Source organism: Notothenia rossii (genome assembly GCF_949606895.1).
Source record: "Notothenia rossii genome assembly, chromosome: 2".
Lineage (NCBI taxonomy): Eukaryota > Metazoa > Chordata > Actinopteri > Perciformes > Nototheniidae > Notothenia > Notothenia rossii.
This window is the reverse complement of record NC_136904.1, coordinates 55296442-55324439: the sequence shown is the minus strand read 5'-3', so window position 1 is coordinate 55324439 and position 27998 is coordinate 55296442. Positions and strand designations below refer to the sequence as shown.

The window sequence follows — 27998 nt, the reverse complement described above, 5'->3', positions numbered from 1 at the left end:
TTATCAGGGATGTTTTATTATAAATAATAATGTGATAATGTGATCATAATAATATATACATTAACATTGAGGCAAGTTACTGCATGTATCTCAAACCCTACATAAGTAAAATTGCTAACACATGTCTCTTCTTTCTTTTCAAGTTCAGTCAAAGCATAACAATATTTTATCACTGAACATGAGTAAATTTCAACACTAAACGTAAAACTTTCTGAAGAGATTGTGTGATGGCCTATTTCACATACAATTTGTAATAAAGATATGGGTCTGTAAAGTCCTTTGCTCTAAATAAACTTGAGCAAGGTGAAATTGGAAATAAGGCATATAAATGGACGAACAAAAGAACTGAGTAATGCATCTGGCCAGTAAATGCATTTTTCATCGGTGAAGAAAACAAACGGGTAACCAAAAAACTGGCCATAAATAAAAATCCTCTCAACAATAATCGTGGTCGTTCAGCTGGACCGGGTTGTGGTCAGGAGCCGAGATTTGGTCTGCCAGTCTGTCTCTCCGGCCCTGTCCACCTCGCTCCCCCCTCACAGGACGAGGTGGAGACATACCCCCTCCTCCTGCTGCTGCTGCTGCTGCTGCTGCTGCTGCTGCTGCTGCTGCTGCTGCTGCTGCTGCTTCTGCTCCTGCTCCTCCTCCTCCTCAGTCATGTCTGCAGTAATGCTGAGATTGTGCAGTACACAGCAGTTAAACCACAATGTTCAGCTGATTTAACAGAGATTACAAAATACAGCGCTCTAACAAAACACTCACAGATGATGCAGCTGTTGCCACGTCATAATTAAAGGACGTCGCTTTAATATGACCGCGCAGAGGAGAGGAGTTCTCATTTCTCTAACCGCCTGCTGCTTCCCCTCCTCTCCCCTCGGTTCCCCTCCTCGGCTCCTCGGCTGATTGATTGATTGAAAAGTTTATTAACAGCTTGTATATTGGGTACAGTACAGTACAGCTCAAAACATACAATTGTTAAGGGGATGCAGACCAGAGAAAGACTTTCGTCTTGTTTACATCAGGGTCCCCCATTTCCAATTCATCATATCATTTAAGACATACAAGACATATTTGACATACAGATGGCTTATTTACAATTTACATACAGGTGTTTTTTTACATACAGATGGCTTATTTACACATTTTATTTTAGATTTCGTTCTAATACATCCTAACCGGACATTTAAGACATACCAAGTCTACAGATACAGTTAGTAACAGAGTCTAAAATGCGAGTATATACATAGATGGGGGGGGAAGCTATCCATTGTACGACAGGTTGAGATTTGTACCATTACCGGAGCCAGTTTTGCAATGCTCTCCCCCGAAGGTGCTCTTTAAGAGAGGTTTTGAAGGTAAGTATAGTTTTACTTTCCTTTACAGTAGTGGGAAGAGCGTTCCACCTTGATGTGGCATAATTGCGAAACGTGTATTCCCCTTTTTTTGTGCCAAATCTGGGTTTTACATGATTTGTGGAGCTCCCTCTGGTGTTATGATCATGATATTCCTTGACCTTTGGGAAGAATTTTGACATGTACATGGGTACCATAGAGGTGTATAGGATCTTGTAGACCAGGCCCATTGCAAGTAGCTGTACTCTGTCGTCTACTCTAAGCCATCCTAGGTTGTCAAAGTGGGCAGAGGTGAGGTGGGTTCTAGATGAAAGGTCAAGCAGTAGTCTGACCAGTTTATTTTGTGATGTTTGAAGTTTTATTTTTAGCACCTTGGAGGTGCTATGGTACCATGATGTGCAAACATAGTCATAGTACCCTTGAATGTGTGCTCCTGCCAGAGTTTTCAGGGTGTTTTTGTTTACCAGAGAGGAGATCCGGTATAGGAATCTAGTTCTTTGATTGACTTTTTTTATTACATTGGATGCCATTTTGTCACAGGAGAGGTTTGCCTCAAGAATAGATCCTATGTATGTAATTTCCTTCTTACTTGTGACAATAATGTCACCCACTGCAACTGAGAAGTCGTCGGATTTGCTGAGATTATGTTTCGAACCGAAGAGAATGGACTCTGTTTTACCCAGGTGTAATGATAATTTATTATCGGCGAGCCAGGTGCAGATTCTGCCGAGCTTGGAGCTGAGGGCTTTTTCAACCTGCAATCTGCTCCTGTCAGAGACCAGCAGGGCTGAGTCGTCCGCAAACAGGAACAAGTTGCAGTCAAATGCTGATGACATGTCATTTGCATAAATTAGGAACAGTAACGGACCTAATATGCTTCCTTGTGGAACACCACAGCTCACTGGGAGGGGGGGGGGACAGAGTACCGTTAACCTCCACCATCTGTTCTCTCCCCTCCAGGTAGGATTGCATCCAGCTCACCGATAGTTTATCAAAACCAATTGCTTTTAGCTTGTCAATCAGAATGGGGTGATTGACAGTGTCGAAAGCCTTTTGCAGGTCCAGCATCACCATGCCGCAGTATTTGCCCTCGTCCACCTCTTGTTTGATGTGGTCGTTTAAATAAAGAAGGCATGTGTCAGTGGAGTGGGATGTTCTAAAGCCAGATTGAAATTCATAGATTAGTTTCTTGTCCGCGAGGTACTTTTCGACCTGTTCATATACGATTTTTTCCATGACTTTCGAGATGGAGGTAAGTATAGAAACAGGGCGGTAGTTGCCTGGGTCCAATTTGCTGCCCTTTTTGTGCAGGGGGGTTACTCTTGCAATTTTGAAGTCTTTGGGTACTTTTCCCTGTTTTATGGAGAGGTTAATTATGTGAGCTATGACTGGTGAGATGGCGGTTGCTGTGTCTCTGAGGAATTTGAAGGGGATATTGTCGTGGCCAGTGGCCTTGTTAGGTTGGAGGGCGCTCAGTTTAATGAGTACCTCTGCTGATGTTACCCTTGCTAGACTGAAATCATCTTTGCGTACCCCTAGGTTTTTGTAGTAGGTCATGATGTGATCTACTCCAAAAAGCCCTGAGTGGGAGAGTAATTTATTTACAAGAGTTGTGGCTATGTTTGTGAAAAAAATGTTCAAGTACTTGGCCACGTTTAGTTTGTCTGTGATGAGCCTGTTATCTGTCTTTATGTTTAAGTTCGAAAATCTCATTTTTAGTTTTTTACTGCAGCCAGGCTCGCATCTCCTGTGGGCGGGACTAACTATCGAGGATAGGAGTCGAGGAGGGGAGTCGAGGAGGGGAGTTGGAGAAATGAGAAAGGGCCCATATTGGTTCCAATTCTCTAAAATGTCTAAATGAAAGGAAAGGAGGTTTCAAACTTCCTTTATAACCTCCTTTAGCTTAGACCTCCCTTACCGAAAGGAGAGGAGAAAATACTGCCCCACAATGCCTTGTAGCCGCAGCATTTCCCATAACACAACAGTCGGCCGTTCACGGAAACAAACGATTATGACGGAGAAGTTATATCATGAACGTTACGGTGCTTATTAAGCATTTTAAAACGTATTTGGTAACTTGCCAAAGTGCTTTGTTTTGAACGTTCATCAGTATTATAATCAAAAAGAGAAATATGAACATTAGTTTTTACTGAAATTGTCAAATAAAGTCAACATTTCAGTGAGCTGTGTGGGGTTTGTTCAACTTTTAAAAGATGTTTGAATGGTGATAGTGATAGTTGTTAAGGACTAACGTTTATAATAAATACATTTGTATTTATTTTTAAGATATTTTCATACAATCATACGTATTGGGGATAATTTGTATTAATGTGGACCGGAGGGAGAGGGTGACGAGCATAAGTTTCACTTTCCTTTTTTATTTCAATTACAATGTTGGTCATGAAGAATATGTTTCTCTGTTGAGCACGTTCATAAAGTATAACATGACAGCATCAGAGCATGGTGCAGAGTCTCTAGATGAGTTTACAGTAGTCCCTCGTTCTTATTAAACATCCATGTTGTAGTTCGCTGTATAGAAAACTGTAGTTTCCATAGTTTCCCCACAGCAGCAGCAGACGCACAAAATGACCTCCGCTGGCACATCATAAACACGTCGGATAGTGAAAGTGCATTCGGATTCTCTAAAGTACCGCAGTCTCTTCTCCTAAGTCCTTTTGAATTCTCCTATCCACTATCCCTTAACCCCGTGACGTTTCACTCAGAGGTCAAGGAATAGGAGATAGGGTTAGAATTTAGGAGCTGATTTTTGGATTATCGGATCGCAACCCTGGTGTCTCCTGGGGAGTTTTCATGAACATATCGGACTTATCTTATGGATTGCTGCAGTGTTGTGAGTTTATATTTTATTCCAACTTTACATATTTTAATACCTGAACACACTGCTGCTGTAAAATCATTTCCCAATGTGGGATTGATAAAGTGTCTGTCTGTCTATTTATTTATTTTATAGATTAAAAAAACACATCTATTTATTTTCAAGCTAAACACAATATAAACTGTATACTATTATTTTTTCAAAGACATGTTACATTTCAAAAGCATATATTGCTATGTTTAGGACAAACAATTAATGACTGCTTTAATTAATAAATTCTACAATATAAAAGTGGCAGATTTGCTTTATTAAACAGAGCAGACCTAGACTGCGTACCAACACAATTAGGAACATGCTCACATCTTACTATGTTGGTCTAAAGAGCTGAAGCATTCATACACAATGGATACAAACTGTGTTGTCTCATTCTCCTGTGAAAAAATGATATATATTTAGCATTAAAAACTCGACATACTATTCCTGAGGAAGATCATAATCAGCAGATTTGAATGGAATCTCTAACATTTCCATGTAGAATAAAGACAAAAGAGGGATTATAAAAATTACATTTATTGAAATTTGAACCAGAAGAAGAAGTCTCAAAGAATGTTTTAAATAAAAGGACATAAAACAAAAAGGTGGATAATAATAAAATATATTAAATGTATATGTAAAGACATTAGGTCAAATGAAATGACACTGAGCCAGTGATGACAGCTACGCCCAGCGTGGAGGAAGATGATGCAGGTCTTTCTTCATTCTTCATTTCCCGGGTCGCCGAGGATGCTGGCGTTGTTTGTTCGCCGCTCCTCCGCCCCAAATATTGTTCTTTAGTCCAGATTAGAACCTCTCCTGTCTGGCTCTCTACTTTTGAAACGTCAGTCATCAGCAAAAATAGCAGCATCTCTATATCGAATCGACACAGATCTTTGTGTTTTCATCTCCTACCTGCTGGCTCTTTCCTGCTCATCGGTCCCTAGCCCGCTAGCTAGCTCGCATTATCGGACCTAGCAGGCTGCTACTTAGATGCTCCTCGGCTCCCTGAAGTCTGCCGAGCTAACAATTCTGTCTCTACCCCAACTCCAGCCTAACTCCGCGGCTCGTGTGGGTCTTCCCATCCCGCTGCGATCAGCCGGCTTCTCCGCTGACGTCGTCTCTCCCTGCCTCCTACAGCCGGTGGCTAACAAGCTAGCTAACAAGCAGTGATGTACCTGAACGCGTTCAATGAACGATCGTTCATGAACGCATTCATATTTTTGGCCGAACGTGAACTGAACGTACTGTATTTCCGCTAGATGAACGTAATTGAGAACGCGTTCATTCTCGGCGCTGTATAACGGCGTTCAAAAGTGCGTTCATTCTCAGCACTGTATTATAACGGCGTTCAAAAGTGTGCCAGATTTCATATGCCTTTCAGCCGAAAACCCAGTTAAAACACACCGTAAACAGGCTTCAAAATAATGCGGAAAACCACCCAATCTGGCAACAGCAAGCTGCCAGTGACGCGTACGCGCCTGTCACCCCTGGCTGTCGCACTAAAATATACGTCATCAGACTCCTCACAACAAACAATGTGGAACCGCGGAAGCGGCGAGCATTGAATGAATGAATGAATGAATGAATTAGTATGGACGAAGCCAAGAGCAGCTGCAGCAGCACTCGCTCAGAGTCAGACTCTATGGCGTCGGCGTATGAGCATTTAAAAGAGTTTTACGTTAAAGTCAGTACTGACTCAGACGGAAAAAATCTAACGTTTGCCTGTAAACTGTGTCCGCCCGGTTTGAAGCTAGTCCGTACATCGACGACGTCGACAGCAAACCTTAAACGGCACATTGAGAACAATGACTACTTTCACTTTTGGTACTTTAAGTATATTTAGATTATTATACTTAATAAAGACCATTCAAGCAGCAAGTTTTTCCTCATGTTTTTGAAAATATACTGTAGAGATTAAAAATGCAGCTGCTACTAGTGTGGACTGAATGGGCGGCAGCAAAGCGTTATGGAAATGCCAGTATTCTGATTGCTGTCTGTGATTCTATATGGGTTGTGGCAATCATTTTCACAAATAATAGCTCGCAGCAACGTATTGAAAAAAGAACTATAAACTAGTTCATTGTTGAAACCATGAACTTTAGTTCAACATTTTGAAGGATGAACTATGAACTGAACTAGTTCATTTTAAAATGTGTGAACTGTGAACTGAACAAGGTCATGTAGAAAGTGAACTTTCCCAACACTGCTAACAAGCTAGTAGGCTGGTCAACCGGCTCCCACTCTGCACCAGGCTGTCAGCCCCTCCTACGATTCTCCTCCGGAAACCACTGGAATCATTCTCCTGATATGCTGTGGATTATCACTCTCATTTTATCTGGACTCACACCGCTCCTTCTTCCGCGGTCATCCGGCTCCTGGTCTCTGCTGCCCGGGTCCCCAGCATTAGCTAGCTCCGTGCTAGCCGCCGCCGCTCTACTCCCTGTCAGATCTCCACTCCTTTAATAACCGCCTGCCTCCGGACTGCATGGACATCCTCGCAGATAATGAAATACTCCGCAAACGCCGTCCTCCACACAGAGGCTCTGGCCGTAAGTTTTTATTTCATCCCACGTCTCCACACTCCATCCCGTCCATTCGGTCCTGTCACGCGCCCACACTACGCCATCACAACAAAAAACACGTGAATCTGACCAATCTCCTTCCACTTCCCCGGTCCACACAACCCCCCCCAATGCAACATCACCTCAGAGCAGCCCTGCTCAACACACGCTCCATCCACAATAAAAGCCACATTCTGAATGAATTCATTAAAGACAATAACCTGGACTTTCTGTATCTGACCGAAACATGGCAAAAGCCCCTGGACTATTTTTCTTTAAATCAAATCACCCCAGCAGGATTCACATACATTGACAAACCTTGCCCACAAGGGCGGGGTGGTGGTATAGCTGCTATTATCAGAAAGGAAATAAAAGCTACCATAATCCCCATCCCTGATGCTTCTTCATTTGAACACCTGGGGCCGTATTCACAAAGCATTTTATCTTACCGCTAGGAGTGCTCCTAACTCGCGCTAAAACATTTTACGTAGGAGTTTTTTCTTAAAAGTTATTCACAAAGCCGCTGAGACCTACTCATACTAAGGATAAATCACTAAGAGTGAACTAAGAGTGACGCGCCGTTGCTATGGATTACGTCGATTCTCGTGCATGAGTTTAGAAGCGGTCAGTACGGTGATTGGTTGTTCAGAGTAGGCAGTCTCTGTGAAACTCATCCGCAACATCCCACAAACGAGCCCAGTAAATCACCGAAAAACAAGGAAATAGCTTAGGCTAGAAATGTATTCCTATCAAATAGTTATGGACATTGCAGTTAGCAGAATACACGCATGATGACAAGTTTGTGCAGACCACGATAATGACGTTGTATATGCACGTTAAAGAGAGAGAGCAAACAATAAAAATACATAAATTGCATTAAATCAAGGGGGCAATTAAAAGCAGCCTGCAAACTATTACCCAATGAGCATATTTCCAGCACTTAAACACTTTCAATAACATCCCATACCGCCGTTCAAGTCCCCCTATCATGATGAATGAAAACAATCTGCGTGTTGATGGAATGTACTTTCTTTCTATTGACGAACACGTCCTCATCTTTTGATGGCGCAATTATTTTTATGTGCGTCCCGTCAATAGCACCGACCACACCGGGCATACCTGCAATTGCCATGAAGTTGGCTTTGATCCTGTGTAGTTGTTGATTGTCCAAAGGAAACTGGATAAACTGTTGGATGATATGTGGTCTAGAGAGCGCGTTGATGGTTTGGTTTATGGCACGGCTGACTGATGGTTGCGATATCCCTAAATCGTCGGCATTGCAAAGTTGCATTTTCCCTGTTGCTAAATATCGTAGTGTTGCCAAACATTTTTTTTCCGGACTAATCGGGTTATTCCTGTTAGTCGGGGATGTTATTGCATCCCGCACTAATTCCACAACAAGTTTGATACCCTCACGATTTAGCCTATATCTCTTGATCAATTCACAGTCTTCCATTGTCTCCAAAACATTTCGTCTCGCAGCCATTTTCAGATTCTTTGTGAATAGGTCTTACTTTGTTAGGAGTCCTCTCGAGGACTTTTAAGCTCTCCTAAACTTAGGTGCTACTTTTGGCCTAAAATACTTTGTGAATTGCTCTTAGTGAATAAAATTAGGAGTCCTAAATTTAAGACTGACACTCCCATTATGTTTAGGAGTTTGTCCTAAATTCGCCAGTTAGGAGCTACTTTTAGCCCTAAGATCCTTTGTGAATACGGCCCCTGGTCGGATATCAAAGTGATCCTAATCCTGTTTTTTGGTTTTGAACTCCCCAAAATCCAAATCTGATCTGATCAGATAAGGATTAAAAGTTTTGAACTCCTGGGCCCTGGCCATCATCATGGACATCAACATCCCCATCCCCGCCCAAAAGCAAAAACGCACAATAACCTACAGAAACCTCAAAATGCATCTCACCTTCAGCAATCACTGCCTCCATTACCTGCAAGATGTCTGTCTCCCCCCCCCCCCCCCCCACTTTCTGAAAACCCATCTGAACTTGTGGACTATTATAACAGCACCCTCTCCTTCTGTCTCAATGAACTGGCCCCCACAAAAACTAAAAATGTCTCTTTAATCAGTGATGCAAATTAGTCGCTGTTCGGCGCCTCCAGCTTTTTTAACGCTGCTTTGGGTGACTTGTGTAATTCGTGGAGAACCGAAGAGTTTTTGTTTTGGGGGGGGGGGGTCCGTCAATTCGTCCGTCCGTCCGACTGACGGACAACTTCTCACTTCAAAAAAGAAGAAGAAATCTAGATCGCAAAATAATTAAACAAGCGAGTGCCTGTTTTTTCCTGGCCAAGGACAGGTTCCTTGAACACAACAAGTGTCTTCACGTGGTTATGTCTCGTCTGAAAGGAGTGTGCTGACGGAGAGCAACGGAACGCCGCTCCAGCTCTTCAAATATTGCAGTACCCATAAGGAGCCGTACACATGCCGCAGTTTTTGCTAGGCTGTGTCTTTAGTTGTAAGCACAGTGGCGATCTGTTATTAGCATCTGGTTAGCTAGCTATGCTAACGAATTTAAAGAGCTTTTCTACAACCAGGTGGAAGAGAGCTCTCTCCTGAGAGGATCAAATAACCTCAGCTCAGTGAGGTTAAGGCACACCTTGATATGATCATTATAATTATTAATGAGACATTAGAGACTAAATGAAAAACAGGTATAAAACAGGTATAAAATACTATATGACTATTTTTCCTGCTTTGAATAGTTCTCTTTTTTCACCATACCTGTGTTTGCATCGCTGTTTCATACACTCCGCCCCCTGGTATACCCCCGAACACGGCAAATGAAATCAAGGAAACGTCAACTTGAACGCCAACACAAGAAAACTCCTCCTCTCCTCTGACTCCGGCAACCTGAACATCCTCCTCGACCTCACCGCAGCATTCGACACCATCAACCACACCATCCTGCTTTCCCTCCTCGAATCATCACTCAACATCACTGACACTGCACTCTCCTGGCGGAAATCCTACCTCACCGACAGACATCAGTTTATCAACATCAACAACTGCACCTCCTCCACTGCTCCTCTGTCCCAAGGCGTCCCCCAGGGTTCGGTGCTTGGCCCCCTCCTCTTCATCCTTTACATGCTCCCCCTTGGCAAAATAATTAGTCGCCACAACCTTCAATTTCAGTGCTACGCCGATGACATCCAACTTTATATCTCAACAAAAACCATCACCCCCACAACACACTCCACTCTCACCAACTGTCTCTCAGAAATGAAAGCATGGATGCAAACAAACTATCTCCAACTGAACAGTGCAAAATCAGACATCATCATCGGCCCCCCATCCCGTATCAAAGACATCCAGAATTTCAACTTCACCATTGACAGCCACACTCTATCTCCCCCCCTCACATCCGCAACCTCGGAGTCATTTTCGACAGTCAGCTCAAATTCAACCACCACATAAATCACATCACGCAGGACCGCCTTTTTCCACCTCAAAAACATTGCCCGTCTCCGCCCATCACTCTCCTCCTCTGCTGCTGAAACCCTGATTCATGCATTCATCACTTCACGACTCGACTACTGCAATAGCATCCTCTAAGGCAGGGGTTTTCAAAGTGTGGGTAGGTGAGCCTCCCCTCAGAGAACATAAGAACAGCCGCGCCCTCCCTCCCAATTATTATTGCTGTTATTATTATTATTATTATTATTGTTGTTGTTGCTATAATGCAGGGGTATTCAATTGCATTTCAAAGAGGTCCAGTAAGAGAAAATGTAATTAAATGCTCTGTTTTCGCTGTCTACCTTCCGCCATTTGAAATTACTCCGACTGTTTCTCTCCTCTTGTCTCGTCTCTGTGTGTTTGTTTGAATCTATCGTGCTGACTGCACCGATTTGATTGGCTGAGTAGAGTCACCTCCTTAAAACATTAAACAATAACTTTTTTAAACCTTTTTATTTTTATGTTTTAAACAATATTGTATAAAACTCCCCCACTACTTGGACTATTCCTTGCACCCCTCTAGAATAAGCCTGAATGGTCTCAACCATATTGCATCATTAACGTGCACTTGTTATTATAACAAGATCGCAACGACGCTGGTAGCGATCGGAAAATTGAGTGTTGTTCAGTTTGTGTGTTGTGGAACATGCGTGTCCGTGCATGAAAATATACCACACACCCAATTACAATTGCATGTTCAATTCACTACCCTGGAAGTTAATACAGTTGTTAAAGTTGGAACAGCCTGTGGACAGCCGTTCTTCCTTGCATGTCAGTCGCCGACACCTTCTTACAGAGGACAGGCACATCTAGCTGCAGCACGACCCGTATATTTCCGCACGCCGTGTTCTCAAGACATTTTTTTTTTTTACATTTTCAACATGGTGGATAAATCCTTATATGCTCCCGGTAACACACTAAACGTCAACTTTGCCTCCTTATTACACTCACCCCTACTTTAGTGGGAACAATGAGTCTGCGTCTTTGATGCACAGAGCAATAAACGCAGATCATCCTCTGGCTTCAGCCTTGACCGGTACTTGCTTTTGATCAAAGTCAATGCGGAAAACCTGCACTCACACAGGTAGGTGGAGGTGAAGGGAATGAGCACTTTTACAGCCTTTTTGGCGAGGTGGGGGAACTCGGTCTCCACAGACAGCCACAAGTGGGCAAGTGTCACTTTACACTTTTTCTCGTTCTTGTGTCTCACGCTGCGCCTCCCCTGAAGCTCTCTGGCGCTCCCCAGGGGAGGCGCGCCTCACACTTTGAAAACCGCTGCTCTATGGCATACCATCCAACCTCCTCAATAAACTCCAACATATCCAGAACTCTGCTGCCCGCCTCCTCACCCACACCCGCTCCCGAGACCACATCACTCCCATCCTCCAGAACCTCCACTGGCTCCCCGTCCGTCAAAGAATCCACTTCAAAGTCCTCCTCATTACTTACAAAGCCCTCAACAACCAGGCCCCCCCCTACCTCACAGACCCGCTGCACCACCAAACCCCTTCCCGCTGCCTCCGCTCATCAGAAGCCAACCTCCTATCCATACCCACCCGCACCAATCACCGGAACTGGGGGGACAGAGCCTTCTCCGTCGCTGCCCCCTTCCTCTGGAACTCACTCCCACAACCCATCAGAGACTGCACCAACCTCACCACCTTCAAAAAAACTCACAAAAACTCACCTCTTCAATCTGGCTTTTCATGTGTGATTGTTTTTGTATTATTTGACTTTAACTTGAACTATATATTTATTTGTTGTTCCTTTCTTCTTCACTATTATCTGTAAAGCGTCTTTGAGCATCTGTAAAAGCGCTAACAAATTAAATCTATTATTATTATGAGGGGACAGCACGGAGGGGGGCTCTGTGCTGTCCCCTCAGAGGAAGTGGGAAAACGGGATAAGACCTCTGGACACCACGCTGTCTCAATGATCCACACTGTTCATATGAGAGGAACATACATGTTTTAGGAAATGAACAATATGAAGTTAACAAATAAAACACAGCTCAGGGGCAGTCATGGACGGTAGGTTCTCCTACAAAGTTAACTCAGCCTCATTTTCATATCAAATTAGCGTGTTAATAAAATAAGCTATCATGGCTTATACTTGCATATCTAAACAGAATCATGAAAGCATGTTGGTAGAGTCAGACACACGAGTCCGTTTGAGTGTGTGCGCCGGTGTCTGAACGCTCAATCACTGCTAGCTATATAGCTAACTGTTAGGTTACTTAGCTTGCATTGTTATTGATCTAAAGGTAGCAAAAGCTAACTTTCATAGCACAGCTTTACTTCTCACTTAACACAATAAAGAAACAGACCGTATAGTACAGCACAAACAACACAAATGGTCGATACTTACATATATGTTCACTTGTAGTATAATTGAAATGCTGGTTATTCTGGAGGTGTTGTTGGTGCACCACACCTGCCTGCACTGTACAATTGCTGGAGGACTGGGCTGTCACTCAAAAACTGAGTAGCCAATGGGGACGCACCCCTGAAAGTCCCGCCCACCTGGGAGGTTTATGTCAGAATCTCAAACAAAAAGTGAAGGAGCGCAAATGAGAAAGCTGCAGCGAGAGCAAAAGTCTGATCATTGAGAAAGAAGAAACAACTGCAAACAAAAACCTATGTTAAAACAAAGAAAAAAGACTTATAGTTTACATGATTAGTTTGCAACTTACCGTTTTATTTTTGAAATGTATTTTATTTTGCTTGACTCAGTTTTTTTAAAATTTTAAACTCATAGTTTTGCTTTATTCTGAGAAAGTGTTGTTTTATCTTTATGATACAAAACTAATCACATATATAAAAGAGGCATTCACACGACAAATATGAACTGGAATTTATTGGTTTATTCACATTTAACTCAGCCACAGATACATACATACAAAGATTTTTTCACAGCCCTAAAATAACTTTGTCTGCCAGAAATGTACATCCAATGCTTTAGCTTCTGCTCATCGCATAGCTAGCAATTGAAACAGATCTGATAAATTGCATACAAAGCTAGAGGCAATGGTTTGTTGTAAATATGACATTAAGCAGATACAGGTGTATGGTGTACAGGTAAAAGGCAACATTAGAAAAGTTCAATTGCATAGTGCTGCTGTTTACTTCTGGGCAACTTCATCAAACTTGGCCTCTGGAAAAGACAAAGTTGACATTAACTCAAGTACAAGCACTCACAATTTTTACATGGTTTTATATCACAAAATGATCAGATTTAACATTTTTCTGAATCCTGATCAAAGCCTTCCCAGTCCAGCCATTACGTTTGAACATATCTTGTCCGCCTGATGGTGTGACATGTCTGGCTTCCATCAAACAGCCTAAGAATGGACCTCTGCAGACCATGAAAATACACAATAACTTGCCGTAGCTTTGAGCTGTTCAGACTAAATGTACACTAATCGTGTGTTTATTGCATGTCACACTGCGAGATGGGTAAAATAAAAATAATGGTTGCAATCTATGTCAGTATCAATATTAAGCATGCAATGTGCAATGACTGGGAGGTGAATCAAAACAAGTGTCTGCCAGTGTATGAGACCATCTGCACTGCTCGACTTGTGTTGAGGATGAAGCAAACTAATAAACAGACTGTGAAAATAAGGCATGACAAACTTGCAACAATTTTAGGTATGGATCAATGAAATGTATTTAGTTGTTACCCTTCAGTGTTACAACCCTTGATAGTGAGGAAACTAACAATGCAGAACACAAGAGTACTGCAGTGCATAGCTCATACAACTACAAGTTGTAATGCTTGACTAAGAGTTAGTAAAGTGGACTCACCTGTGAATTTGAACTCTGGAAAAGATGTAAGGTCCCCACCACCATAGAGTCTCTCAAGCTTTGATACCTCATCTGCCCAGGCCTTTTCATAATCTGATCCTGCATCCACTAACCCCTCCGTTGCCCTGAAGAAGGCCAAATATCAGTTATCAGCAAAGATTCATTTCTCCTTCATTGAATGCATCTTATATGAAAGCAAACAGTCCCACTTAAATCCCCAGTGCAAAATCAGCACTACGTTTAATGAAAGGCAAATGCACAATGGTGCCTCATTTCTTCTTAGTTACGTAGTTGTTGACATGTTCACAAGTTTGAATAGTTGTTTACAAGTTTTAGTCAAGGGGAAACTTGCAGATTTGAAAGATGTATGTATTCAGCAGGAACCAACGGCTGAGTGCCTAGATGGAAGGGGGAGACTTACTGGCTTTTTGAAGAATATTCGCGTATGGAGTCCAGGAAGAGCTTCTGAATTGGGTCCATTTGAGCTGAGTAACAAAAACAAGGATGAAAACAAACAAAATAGAATGAATTTCAGCTCAGAAAAATTCTCGTAAACCAGGATCATCCATCTGGTTAGGTCCATTTTGCTAGAACAAATAAACAACCAATCCGATTCAACCGTAACCCGCATGCACATAAGAGCACCAAGATGGTAGAAAGTACATGTAGACAGCTACAGGGGTCAGATAGGAAAGGACTTATAAAAAAGGTCAGTTGACAGGTTAAAGGTTGCCGTGATAGTCATACTAGTTAACACATTTACAGAACTGCAGCAAGGTATAGGTTGCCAGCCGTCAATACTACACAAAACATTAAAACATAAATCTTCCATTTTGACTCCACTGTGCATTCTTGCACACAAGTGCATGCAAGTGCTTTTACCATGAAAGAAAGTTTACATTTACACATTATATATTAACAAGTAAACCCAACATGTAGGGATTGATAAGGTATTACTTTTACCATGTCAAATAAGTGGGAGAAGAGTAAGGGATGAAAGGAAGTTGAGGAAAAAAAGGGTTAGGGTTAGAAAAACAAAACAATTTTCTCCTTCACCATTGGAAACAGTACAGTTAGCATTATCTGTAGTCTTTAATAATGCATAGTCATGAAGAAAGTTCCATCAAACTACAGGCATTGCTGAGAATCATTGTGTTATCATGTTGGAATATCTTGGTAAACCTCTGCAATTCTGAATAGAAAAAAAGGAAAAGAGTATGTAAGAGTAAATGAGTGCGGCAGGCAGACGTTAGTGTACGAAAAACAAAAACTGGATGGCATTCAGAAATAATGGTAAAAGGTCAATGAAAAAGGGTGTGCAGCTAAGACATGCATCATTATTCAAGATGGCTGAAGCAGTGCAAACACACAAGACAAGAGGCGCGTTCACACCGCAGTACTTTTCCCACTTTAGTTCCGATATATTGCTCCGAAATGTCGCGTTAACACCTAAAAGAGCCGGAACTAAAATTAGTTAATCAGAACCTTTTTTACCCCCTTTTCCGTCACAGCTAACGAGCAGGGACTTCCATGGGAGAAAAAGGTTCCTATGTCTGATTGGCTGGGCGGATTGCAAACCACGCCCCGTAAAACTCCCAAAAAGTTTTTTGAAGCTGCCATTTTATTATCCTCGCATTAGCATTATTAGCATTAGCCCAGCGCAGAAACGCAGAGAGACTAACTTATGGCAACACAAAAGAAAACATAGGAGCGGTGGAGATGAGGAGGTGTCGGCGTTCTGGCGATTTACTCGGAAGTCTTCAGTAGAAGCTGCCGGGAGTCCCAGCAGCTTCTACTGAAGCTAGTCCCCAACTTCGGGGACTTCCGGCCGGGGACTTCGGGTGGCAGTATACGCCGTGAAGTTGTTTGCGGCCTGCCAGTAAACCCAAAGCCGAAGAAGAAGAAGTGACGTCAGCGGCTTCATTTGCCTAATCCTCCCCCAGGGACTTATTCCGGTGTGAACGCGATCTTTACTTAGTTAATCAGAACTAAAGAGTTCTGATGAACTAAAGTGGGAAAAGTACTGCGGTGTGAATGCGCCTATGGAGTTGAACTACAGCTACATGAAAGATGACCCAGAAGTCAAATAGGACATGAGAAACAGGAAGGTAGTGTTTAAGGGATATGGGCTGAAAATCGATCAACTAATACTAAGGACTATATGGAACAACCTGTGCTAGGCTAGAACAAAATAAGTGAATTTGTGACGTCCCGTATCTTTACAGTTTATCCTTACGCTCATCACTAACGACTATTGTATAGTCCTAGAAATGGTGATGAAACTGACAGCCGGTTGACTCCAGGGTCCACAGAGGAAAAGAGAAGGATTTTGTGAGAGGGGGAGGTTGTAATGTGTACCCTTAAACGGTTCAACTGGTTCAGCTGGGGCCTCCACCTGCAGCTCCTCTCCTGCAGCTTCAGCTACGACTGGAGCCGGGTCCACCAGCTCCTCTGTTCCCTCCACAGGGCCAGAACCTTCAGCTTCAACAGGGGCAGCTTTAGCCACAGGCTCTGGAGCAGCTTCAACTGTGGCAGTTTCAGCTTCTACAGGCGCAGCTTCAGCTTCTACAGGCGCAGCTTCAGGCACGGGCCCTGGAGCAGCTTCTACTGGGGCAGCTTCAACAGGAACTTTAGCAGCAGGTTCTGTTGCTGCAGCAGCTTCAACCACTGGGGCGGCAGCTTCAGCCGCTGGCACAGCCTCTACAATTACTTCTGAGACAGCCTCCACCATGGGCGCAGCTTTGACCACGGGACTTGCTTCGGCGACAGCTTCGACCACGGGCGCCGCTTCGGCGACAGCTTCGACCACGGCTTCAACCACGGGCGCCGCTTCGGCGGTAGCTTCGACCACGGCTTCAACCACGTGCACCGCTTCGGCGACAGCTTCGACCACAGCCTCGACCACGGCTTCAACCACGGGCGCCGCTTCGGCGACAGCCTCGACTACCGGCGCGGCTTCTACCACGGGCGCCGCAGCTTCTACCACGGGCACCGCAGCTTCTAACACGGGCGCCGCAGCTTCTACCAGGGGCGCCGCAGCTTCTACCAGGGGCGCCGCAGCTTCTACCAGGGGCGCCGCAGCTTCTACCACCGGGGTGGTTGCCACAGCCTCAAGTGCGGCAGCAGCGGGGGGGGGACCTGCAGCTGCTTTAGCAACAGCTTCTGCAACAGCTGCTGCTGGAGAAACTTCTTTCTTTGGAAGGTCATATGACTTGTGCTGGACAAGTTTCTCTAAATCAAAGAATGTTTTAGCCTGGTCTTTGTCTAGGACAAAGGCAAGCACAAGATGCATTATTATTATTATTTTCTTTTTTTACATGTGTATAGAGTTAAATGAAAAGAGGACCACCATTAACCCACATTTATCAAAATACAATCACTATACTGGAAAGTTGAACATCAAGGTTGCTTGTGACTTAGCCAAAGTAATAAAGCAAAGGAAAATAACAGCTTCAGGAAAAACTCTTGACATTAAAAGAACAAATATAAACTTGATCATAACAACTTTATAAAAAAAGATACATTGAGTATATTAAATCCCAAAAAAATAAAGCGTTATAGCATTAGTTGGTAAGTGAATGAATTGTCAAACCCTGTAAAAGGAAATCCAGCGGTAAATGAATGAACTGTGGTGAAAGCATAGCGGATTGATTCAATAAGGTAAATGTAAATGTGTGTAAATTGCTCTGTGACAGTTAAAGGGTGAATGCAACCTCGATATCCTCTGATGTGGAAACGGGGCCCAAACAGTGGTCAAAATTAGAACATCTTGATGTGGCTTCATATCTTGAGGCATGGAGACTGAAGTTCAGGCTGTAGAGCGCAGAAGAGGATTTTGTTGATTTTTAGTTTTTGAGTATAGCTTCACTGTTGGCCGGATGGTTTGACCAAATCTGCATATTTATTGTCAACTCCCTGGCACCATTTCAATTAAATAAATATTTTTAACAAGACAAAGGCCGTCTAAAGTAGATTTCCTTATTCATCAAAATTAATTGTAACAGAGCACAGTTTCTTTAATCAGAAATCAATGCTTTAAGTTTCCACCTCGCAAACTGAGCATTTTCAAACCAAACCGCCATATATGCTAAATCCTGCAAGTTCATGTTCACGTTTGCTCAAGCATATGGTTGTAGTAGAAACAGGTAAATATGCTTTGTATTTACACTACTGATCTCCTAACCTGAAGCCATACCATGAGCCATGTGGCCTGGAATCCCACTCCTGACCTTCAGTCTCCCCAGCAGTGCCACAAACTCAATAATGTCTAACACAAAAGCTAAAGCCCTTCTTTTTTTTGTTACACTGGACTCTGTTCTTATCCGTTTTGGTTACCGAGTAGTATTCACAGCCTCCACTTTTTACTTAATGATGAGATGGAGTATATCTGGGTCTGACCTCTAAAACTGTTGTTTAATGTGGTCAGAGGGCAGTGGAAGATATCTCCTCTGTCACAATAACCTATGTTGGACTTTTAACAAAATACTCTGTTGAGTCTGTCAGGGCTCACTAAAGAACATAATTTAGTCAAACAGTTATCTATGTCCTCTGTGCCATTACTGAGAAGAAAAAAGGCAAAGTTGAACACCAAATGCCTCAATCAGGATCAAAGGTTTCAACCTACAAGAGCCGCTTAAGGCTCGGCCACATGTTGTGACAGTGTCTATCTGAATCCTACCTGAGTTTTTCTTTTTTGTCGACTTCTTGGAACCCCCGGATTTTGTGCTAAAGGCTGCAGCTGCAGGCGCTCTCCTCAGAGTACTCCAGCTCTCAGCCTACACACACAAACACACACGTGAAAACATACATGTAGGCAGTCATCCATAGGAATCCCAAATCCAATAAAATACCCAATATTAACGGTGTGTGTGTCTGCCCAAGGACAATTTAAGGTAAAACCTAATAGAGGCGTCATACATAATAACCTAATAAAAGTAAATGTAACAACTACTACAGTGCAACAAAACAGGAAGATTAAATGTGGTCTCTTAAACATAAGATCTCTAGCATCTAAAGCAATATTGGTAAATGATTTAATATCAGATTATAATATTGATATATGCTGTCTCACTGAAACTTGGTTGAGACATGAAGAATATGTCAGCATAAATGAGGCCACTCCACACAGCCATATCAATACTCATATTGCCCGAGGCACGGGCCGAGGAGGTGGAGTTGCAGCAATCTTTGACTCAAGTTTACTTATCAATACTAAACAAAAATTAAATTATACCTCCTTTGAAAGCCTCGTTTTTAGTCTTACGCATCCGACCTGGAAAACTTTGCAGCCAATCTTATTTGTTACAGTGTACCGTGCACCAGCTCCTTATTCAGAATTCTTATCAGAATTCTCTGAGTTTTTATCTGCTTTGGTACTTAAAACAGGTAAAGTAATTATCATCGGTGACTTTAATATTCATGTAGACGATGATAAAAATAGCCTTACTGTTGCATTTAACTCTACATTAGATTCTGTTGGTTTCTGTCAGAGTGTAAATAAACCAACCCACTGCTATAATCACACTCTCGACCTTGTTCTGATATATGGTATTGAAAGTGAGCAACTATTAGTCGAACCGCATAATCCTGCTTTATCCGACCATTTCTTAGTAACTTTTGAAGTACTGTTACTAGACTACAAAGCATTAATCAAAAGCTCCTGCAGCAGAAACCTATCTGTTAGTGCTATAGTCAAATTTAAGGAAGAGATTCCACCAATACTTAACTCGATAGCATGTCTGCATGTAAGGGAGGAAACTTATACAAAATGTACACCACCCCAAATAGATCATGTTGTTGATAGTGCTATAGATGCGCTGCGAATAAAATTAGACTCTGTTGCTCCTTTGAAAAAGAAGAAAATAAAACATAGATTAGCTCCATGGCATAACGCCGAAACCCGCAAAATAAAGCAAAAGTCGAGACAACTTGAAAGGATATGGAGTTCCACCAAACTTGAAGAATCTCGTTTAATTTGGCATATCACTCTCAATGAATATAAGAAAGCACTGCGTAAAGCGAGAGCAGCATACTACTCTTCATTAATAGATGAGAATAAGAATAATGCAAGATTTTCTTTTCAGCACTGTAGCCAGGCTGATAGAGAGCCACAGCTCGACTGAGCCTTCTATTCCCATAGCACTCAGTAGTAATGATTTTATGTGCTTTTTGACGATAAAATTGTTACTCTTAGAAAAAATATCAATGACCTCTTGCCTTTGACCAGTATAGTGTTATCAACAGCTCCTGGAAACGTAAGTTCAAATATTACACTAGATAGTAAACTAGAATGCTTTTCAGCCATAAACCTTGAACAATTAAATTCAAGGATTCTCTCTTCTAAAACATCAACGTGTATCTTAGACCCGATTCCAACTAAGCTGTTAAAATAAGTTTTTCCATTAATTAGCACTTCTTTATTAAATATTATGAATATGTCTTTATTATCAGGCTATGTTCCACAATCATTCAAAGTAGCAGTGATAAAACCGCTTCTTAAAAAGCACAGCCTCGATCCAGAGGTTTTAGCCAACTATAGACCCATTTCTAATCTTCCGTTCCTCTCAAAAATTCTTGAGAAAGCAGTCGCAAAACAGCTGTGTGATTACTTAAAAAAAACTATGATTTATTTGAAGATTTTCAGTCTGGCTTTAGAACACAACATAGCACAGAGACAGCTCTGGTTAAAGTCACAAATGACATTCTAATAGCCTCAGACAAGGGACTTGTCTCTATTTTGTCTTGCTCGATCTTAGTGCTGCATTTGATACTATCGACCATGATATCCTATTGCAAAGACTAGAGCACTTAGTTGGCATACAGGGAACTGCTTTAGGCTGGTTTAGGTCCTATCTATCTGAACGCTCTCAGTTTGTACGTGTCAACGATGAATCTTCCATGCAAACCAAAGTTAGCCATGGAGTGCCACAGGGTTCAGTGCTTGGACCTATTTTGTTCACACTATATATGCTTCCGTTAGGCAATATTATAAGGAATCATTCTGTAAACTTTCATTGTTATGCGGATGATACTCAACTATATTTATCAATCAAGCCTGATGAAATTAATCTAAATAAAATTCAAGACTGCCTCAAGGACTTAAAAACGTGGATGACCTTACATTTTTTGATGTTAAACACGACCAAAACTGAAGTTATTGTACTTGGCCCGAAGAATCTACGAAACAAATTATGTAAAGATATACTAACTATGGATGGCATTAATTTGGCCTCCAGTGAGACTGTAAGGAATCTTGGAGTTATATTTGATCAGGATTGATCCTTTAACACCCACATAAAATCAATTTCAAGGACCGCCTACGTAACATTGCAAAAATCAGGCATATCTTGCCTCAAAACGATGCAGAGAAACTAGTCCATGCATTTGTTACTTCAAGGCTGGATTATTGTAACTCCTTATTATCAGGGTGTACCAAGAAGTCAGTCAAGTCGCTTCAGCTGATTCAAAATGCTGCAGCTCATGTACTAACCAGAGTTAGGAAAAGGGACCACATTACTCCTGTTCTGGCTGCCTTACACTGGCTCCCTATAGAACACAGGATAGAATTAAAAAAAAAAATCTTCTTCTCGCCTACAAAGCCCTTAATGGGCAGGCGCCATCTTACCTTAAAGAACTCATTATACCCTACTGTCCTACTAGGGCATTGCGTTCCAAGAATGCAGGGTTGTTGGTTGTTCCTAGAGTCTCTAAAAGTACAATGGGAGCCAGAGCCTTTTCTTATCAGGCTCCACTTTTGTGGAATCAGCTTCCAGTTTGTGTTCGGGCGGCAGACACCCTATCCGTTTTTAAGAGTGCGCTTAAGACCTTCCTTTTTGATAAAGCTTATAGTTAGGGCTGATTAGATTCAGCCCCTAGTTTTGCTGATATAGGCTTAGCTTGTCGGGGGACATCTTACTTCTTCCTTCTCTCTGTACTGGACTACCTATGTTGCAAATGTATTATCTTTTCAATTTACACACGGCATCTATTGCACGTTTGTCCGTCCTGGGAGAGAGATCCCTCCTCTGTTGCTCTCCCTGAGGTTCTCCCATTTTTCCCTTTAAACTGTGGGTTTTCTCTGGAAGTCTTTCCTTGTACGATGTGAGGGTCTAAGGACAGAGGGTGTCGTATTGTCATACTGATATTCTGTACAAACTGTGAAGTCCACTGAGACAAATGTAACATTTGTGATATTGGGCTATATAAATAAACATTGAATTTAGTCTGCAACACTAATACAGTTGTTGATTAATATGGACCTGGATCTCACAATCACTTTCACAGAACTTCTTACCACTAAGCATAGGACTATCAAAACTGTAGTTAGCACACCAGCTTAATCAGATGCTGCGTGTGTTTATAATGCAGCTGTGCAATTAGTCAAACAAGAATACTTGTCAAAACAAGTAAAGGATCAGCTAAATTGAAACTAAATGAGCACTAAACTTACTTTCAATTTATTTTCATAATATGATGGAAATGTACTAAATAACATCAGCTTAACCCTTACCTTAGTCTTTCTAGTGACAAGGTAAAGCAGATTTGGCCATTTTTAATCTACTTACACCATTCCACATTAGTTTGGCACATCCAGCCAAGACCTTGCATAGTGAAACAACTTACATTTGAACAAAATCTGTTTTGAAGTCTATGAAACCTGAGAGTCCAGGAAGGCTTCTAATTGATCTAATTTCCCCTCCTCGATTCCTCCGGTAGTGACCCGAAAATGGATTTCAGCACGCCATGTTGAAGGACATCTCATTTCTCTAAATGCACATCGAGGACCGAGGATCGATATATCCAGTCTCTGATTGTGTTACGTTATTATGAGAGTGCTCTCATACTTGTTTGATTCTGAAATTGTATATATTTATATAAATATATGTGTGTGTGTGTCCGCATCTGTAGCCTGTTATAGTCTCATTATAGCGCAGTGTGAATGAATTAAAAGTAAATATATAAGTGGTCATGAACACATCTGTCCATCAGACAGAGGGCTGCTGTGCCTCCTGTCATCATTAATGGACGTCTCTTTAAAATGACCGCTCAGAGGATAGGAGTTCTCATTTCTCTAACCGCCTGCTTCTTCCCCTCTTCTCTCCTCGGTCCTCCGCTCCCCTCCTCGACTCGCATCTCCTGTGGGCGGAACTAAGACACAAGGATAGGAGTCGAGGAGGGGAATTTAGAGAATTGAGAAGCCTTCCAGGTCTACAGCAGGTTGCACTAACACCTCAGATATGATGCCCTCTAGAGGAAATAAAGGTGATGTCTGCAGGACACCTCAGCTGGGTTGAAGACACAGCGTAATCTTGTTATCACTGAAGCAAATGGTAAGGTTGGAGTTACATTTTGTTTTAGGAAATTAACTTTATTGTGCATCATCAGGGTATATGCAGCATACTGAGTGAAATCAGACCCTTTCCAAACATTTTAAGACCTCATCGCCACTTTGAGTTTTAACCGGTTACATTTGCAACACACTTCTCACATTTACTATATAGTATTGATTGTCCTTCCTCTTTATCTTCCAACCATTTGGCAGTAGGGCCTGGCTCATTTCGTGGCATCTGCAGGCAGTGGCAAGTACTTCCGGCATCTGCCACAGAGGCCGCTACTCCGTGGTATCTGTGGCAAGTATATGCCAGAGATGCCACAACTTGCTGTGGCAAGTAAATGCCACAACTTGCCGTGGCATTTGCGCATGCTGAACGGGAGTTGCCACAAGATGCCAGAGTTAAGAGAAGGTTTACGGTAGCTGCCACTCGCTTTCCGTGTCAAATGCTGATATTTAAACTCGCATTTATCGCGTAAAATGTTGCTGTTTTGGTATGACTTTATCGGACTGATCTGTACACAAGACTGATGATCTGTTACTGATGGTCTGATCTCTATTTTTCAAAAAGATTAAACATTATATGTTCTATATATTTTACTTGGAGAACGTGGTTTGTTAAAATAAATAAAACGTGCTATTTTTATGATAATACTAAAGATATATTATTAGTAAGTTGACATAAAGATCTAACATTGTTGACCAGAGGTGGCTAACCTGTATACTCAAGTACTGGACTTGTGATTTAGAAATAGCCTACTTGTGCTTTAGTTGAGTATGTAAATGGTATGTTACGTAGTACTTACCCCACTACAATTCAGAGGTAAATTGTGTAATTGTAGCCTACTCCCCTACATTTATTTAATACGCTACCTTTAGTTACTTACTACAGATTCTGATTAATGATGATAAATATAATCAAGTCTTAAATCAGACTTTATAGTGACTCCTGGAGTAAATTCACAAGATACCCTACAGTATACAAAGTCATTAAAACTAGCTGCACCTTTACCAGCTTTGATAACACTTTAATGATCAATCATTATAATGAAGACATGTAATATGCACTTTAAGTATATTGTTATGCTAATCATTTTTGCGCTTTTACTTGAGTAACATTTTAATGCAGGACTTTTACTTGTAACAGAGTATTCCAACATTTAGGTTTTTGCTACTTCTACTTCACACTAGAACCGCCAGGGGTCGCTGTATAGCCTACCTAAAACCACCAACGTGTCAAATGAACGAATGCATTGATTTTCAAGGTACAATGTTATTTTATTTATCATACTAGAACACATTGAGTGTTGCCACTACTCACCGTGGCATGTGCCTTGGCATTTGTGGCATCTCCCACAGAGGCCACTGTGGTATCTGTGGCAAGTATATGCTACAGATGCCACAACTTGACGTGGCAAGTCTAAATGCTACAACTTGCCGTGGCATTTGCGCATGCTGAACGGGAGTTGCCACAAGATGCCAGAGTTAAGTGAAGGTATAGCTGCCACTCGCCTTCCGTGGCAAATGCTGATATTTAAACCCGTATTTATCGTGTAAAATGTCGCTGTTTTGGCATGACTTTATCGAACTGATCTGTACACAGGACTGATGATCTGTATACAGGACTGATGGTCCGATCGCTTGTTTTCAAAGAGATTAAACATTATAATTGATATGAGATTTTCATGGAGAACATGGTTTGTTATAATAAATAAACGTGCTGTTTTTATGATAATACTCGGTACTCGAGTTGGGGGGGGATGGCATCCCCCCTGAAATAAAAATGGTTAAAATCATCCCCCTTCTAAAACTGCCACCATCCATCCCTTATGTACGCCTGTTTTATTGCGCAGGTAACTTTCAGCACAATGGCCAAGCGACCAGGCGACCAATAGCATACTTGTGCTTTAGTTGAGTATGTAAGTAAATTCACAAGATACCATACAGTATACAAAGTCATTAAAACTAGCTGCACCTGTACCAGCTTTGATAACACTTTAATGATCAATATAATGAAAACATGTAATAGGCCTATGTACTTTAAGTATATTTATATACAGCGACCCCTGGCGGTTCTAGTGTGAAGTAAAAGTAGCCAACCTAAATGTTTGAATACTCTGTTACAAGTAAAAGTCCTGCATTAAAATGTTACTCAAGTAAAAGCGCAAAATGATTAGCATAAAAATATACTTAAAGTACATATTACATGTTTTCATTATAATGATTGATCATTAAAGTGTTATCAAAGCTGGTAAAGGTGCAGCTAGTTTTAATGACTTTGTATACTCTAGCCTAGGGCAGGGGTGGCCAACCCGCGGCTCTCGAGCCGCATGCGGCTCTTTGCCTAGTTTCATGCGGCTCTTCAGTTCATATCGAGTTGTATATGTGTGAGTTTGGGGGAGAGACACTGACTCCTGACTAGTGTTGCACGGTCTACCGATACTTGAAAGGTATACCGCGATACCCTGCTGTCAAAAACGTTACGATTCGTCCGTTTCATTACCATCGGTACTTTAAGAATGACGGGGGAAAGTACTCCGGTGAGAAAGCGCCGTTTTAATAAGAGACGTGTGTATTCAGCGCTCTGCTTCCAATCCCTGCACTGCAGCCGTGCCTTGCAGTCCCGCCCCCCTCAAGCACGCTCAAGTGCATCCCCTCTCTCGTGCACGCGCTAGCTGGCCAGAGCATGTGAGAAAACGAGAGGCATGGCTGCAAGTGGGAGTGCAACTGCCGCTGCGCCTCGGTTTGTTGACAAAAAAGACGGCAGAAGCGAAATTTTGATGTATTTTAGCTATATCTCTGACAGTGAGGGCAAGCCTACGGACACCACAAGGCCTGTCTGTAAGCAATGTATTAATTTTATTTAATACGAATTCTTGTCATTTATTTTATTTATTGTTCTCATTGTTTAAAAGTGTGTGTTATGGTTAAGGTGTGAAATAAAGTACACTAATTACATTTAAGACGGTTTCCCTTTTTTTAAGAAAAGTATCGAAAATAATCGGAATCGTAATTCTTGACTTGGTATCGGTATCGAAACAAAGAAACACTGATGCATTAATCAATAACAATAATCCACAGCTCCTCTCTCTGCTCCAGAGGATTTAAAAAATATATATCCCAATGCCACAAAAATGCATCAGTGATGTGGTTGAAATCTTGTCTCCAGAAAACAAAAAACTGAAACAAGCGGTATCAGTGACTGTGTGTTTGATGTGGCTCTTTGCAGTAACATAGAACAAATGTGGCTCTTAACCTCTGACTGGTTGGCCACCCCTGCTCTAGGGTATCTTGTGAATTTACTCCAGGAGTATCTATAAAGTCTGATTTAAGACTTGATTATATTTATCATCATTAATCAGAATCTGTAGTAAGTAACTAAAGGTAACCAACTATTTCCCACCTCTGGTCAACAATGTTAGATCTTTATGTCAACTTACTAATAATATATCTTTAGTATTATCATAAAAATAGCACGTTCATTTATTTTAACAAACCACGTTCTCCAAGTAAAATATATAATGTTTAATCTTTTTGAAAAATAGAGATCAGACCATCAGTAACAGATCATCAGTCTTGTGTACAGATCAGTCCGATAAAGTCATGGCAAAACAGCAACATTTTACGCGATAAATACGAGTTTAAATATCAGCATTTGCCACGGAAGGCGAGTGGCAGCTACCGTAAACCTTCTCTTACCTCTGGCATCTTGTGGCAACTCCCGTTCAGCATGCGCAAATGCCACGGCAAGTTGTGGCATCTCTGGCATATACTTGCCACAGATACCACGGAGTAGCGGCCTCTGTGGCAGATGCCGGAAGTACTTGCCACTGCCTGCAGATGCCACGAAATGCGCTTGCTGTCTCTCCCATTTGGACGCAGACTTGCATTTCCCCATAACGATGTTAACAACCGGCGTAAACGGACCTTCGAGATTCAAGTGTATTAATTCACAAATGCAACAACTTCAAAAGTGTTAATTGAACAAAGACCTACTAATTTTAGGCACGAAACTGTTCATTAATGGTTTCAGGGACTGAACATCATCGTTTTGGTTAGTTAGATGCAGCAACAAACAAGAAACAGACATAAAAACAACTGGAAAATACATCAATGCATTTATTGTTAATGCCAGAAATGATATACGTTACCTTGACACAGCCTAAGCGTCCTATCCTCAGCAAGGAAGCCGCCATCTTTCCTCTCAGCCTGTCTGTGCTGGGAGATTCATAAATACACGATAAACGAAGACAATAGTCAATACTTCACCATATCTACAATGGCAGCTTTAATGAATGATATTACGTAACGTCGTGCATGACAACAGAACCGCAATAAAAAGCATCTGAGGCACACTTTACAACTTTATCTGACTGAGATTAAAAAAAAAAAGCTACCTGTGGTGCAAGAAACATGAAGTGTTATCACATAGACGTGGATATTTATAGTTACCTTTTGATAAAATGAAGGCTGTTCTACGGTTCTCCTGAGCTGGACGGTCAAGACACGGCTCCCAGCAGCATGCACAGGGCTCAGTCCTTTATCCTGCTCTTTATGTAACACATGAATGTGACTGTCAACGCCCCCTTCCCATGCTGTCCGTTACACACGTG

At 41.8% G+C, this 27998-nt stretch overlaps 1 protein-coding gene and 1 long non-coding RNA gene across 2 annotated transcripts; both read right to left on the bottom strand.

The window, feature by feature from the left end:
• Positions 1–12083, bottom strand: LOC307028007. The gene is made up of 2 exons (XR_013804807.1): positions 763–12083; positions 1–672 (listed from the first exon to the last, which is right to left on the bottom strand). It is a non-coding gene; the product is annotated as an uncharacterized lncRNA (long non-coding RNA).
• Positions 12084–13087: 1004 nt separating this feature from the next.
• Positions 13088–27975, bottom strand: LOC307027997 (uncharacterized protein). Its single transcript, XM_079662693.1, has 7 exons — positions 27838–27975; positions 27537–27603; positions 18733–18829; positions 16413–17318; positions 14476–14539; positions 14055–14179; positions 13088–13401 (listed from the first exon to the last, which is right to left on the bottom strand). The coding sequence occupies exons 2-7, from the start codon at positions 27579–27581 to the stop codon at positions 13370–13372; spliced, it is 1269 nt and encodes a 422-aa protein (XP_079518819.1). The 5' UTR covers positions 27582–27603; positions 27838–27975; the 3' UTR covers positions 13088–13369.
• Positions 27976–27998: the final 23 nt, after the last annotated feature.

What these genes read in the sequence shown, in the direction of transcription:
- LOC307027997 (XM_079662693.1), bottom strand. Translation starts at nt 27,581, where the DNA reads ATGGCGGCTTCCTTGCTGAGGATAGGACGCTTAGGCTGTGTCAAG. An exon ending in GAATATTCTTCAAAAAGCCA is followed by an intron (nt 14,180 to 14,475) that starts GTAAGTCTCCCC and finishes GGCCTTCTTCAG; the next exon opens with GGCAACGGAGGGGTTAGTGG. An exon ending in TCCAGAGTTCAAATTCACAG is followed by an intron (nt 13,402 to 14,054) that starts GTGAGTCCACTT and finishes TGTCTTTTCCAG; the next exon opens with AGGCCAAGTTTGATGAAGTT.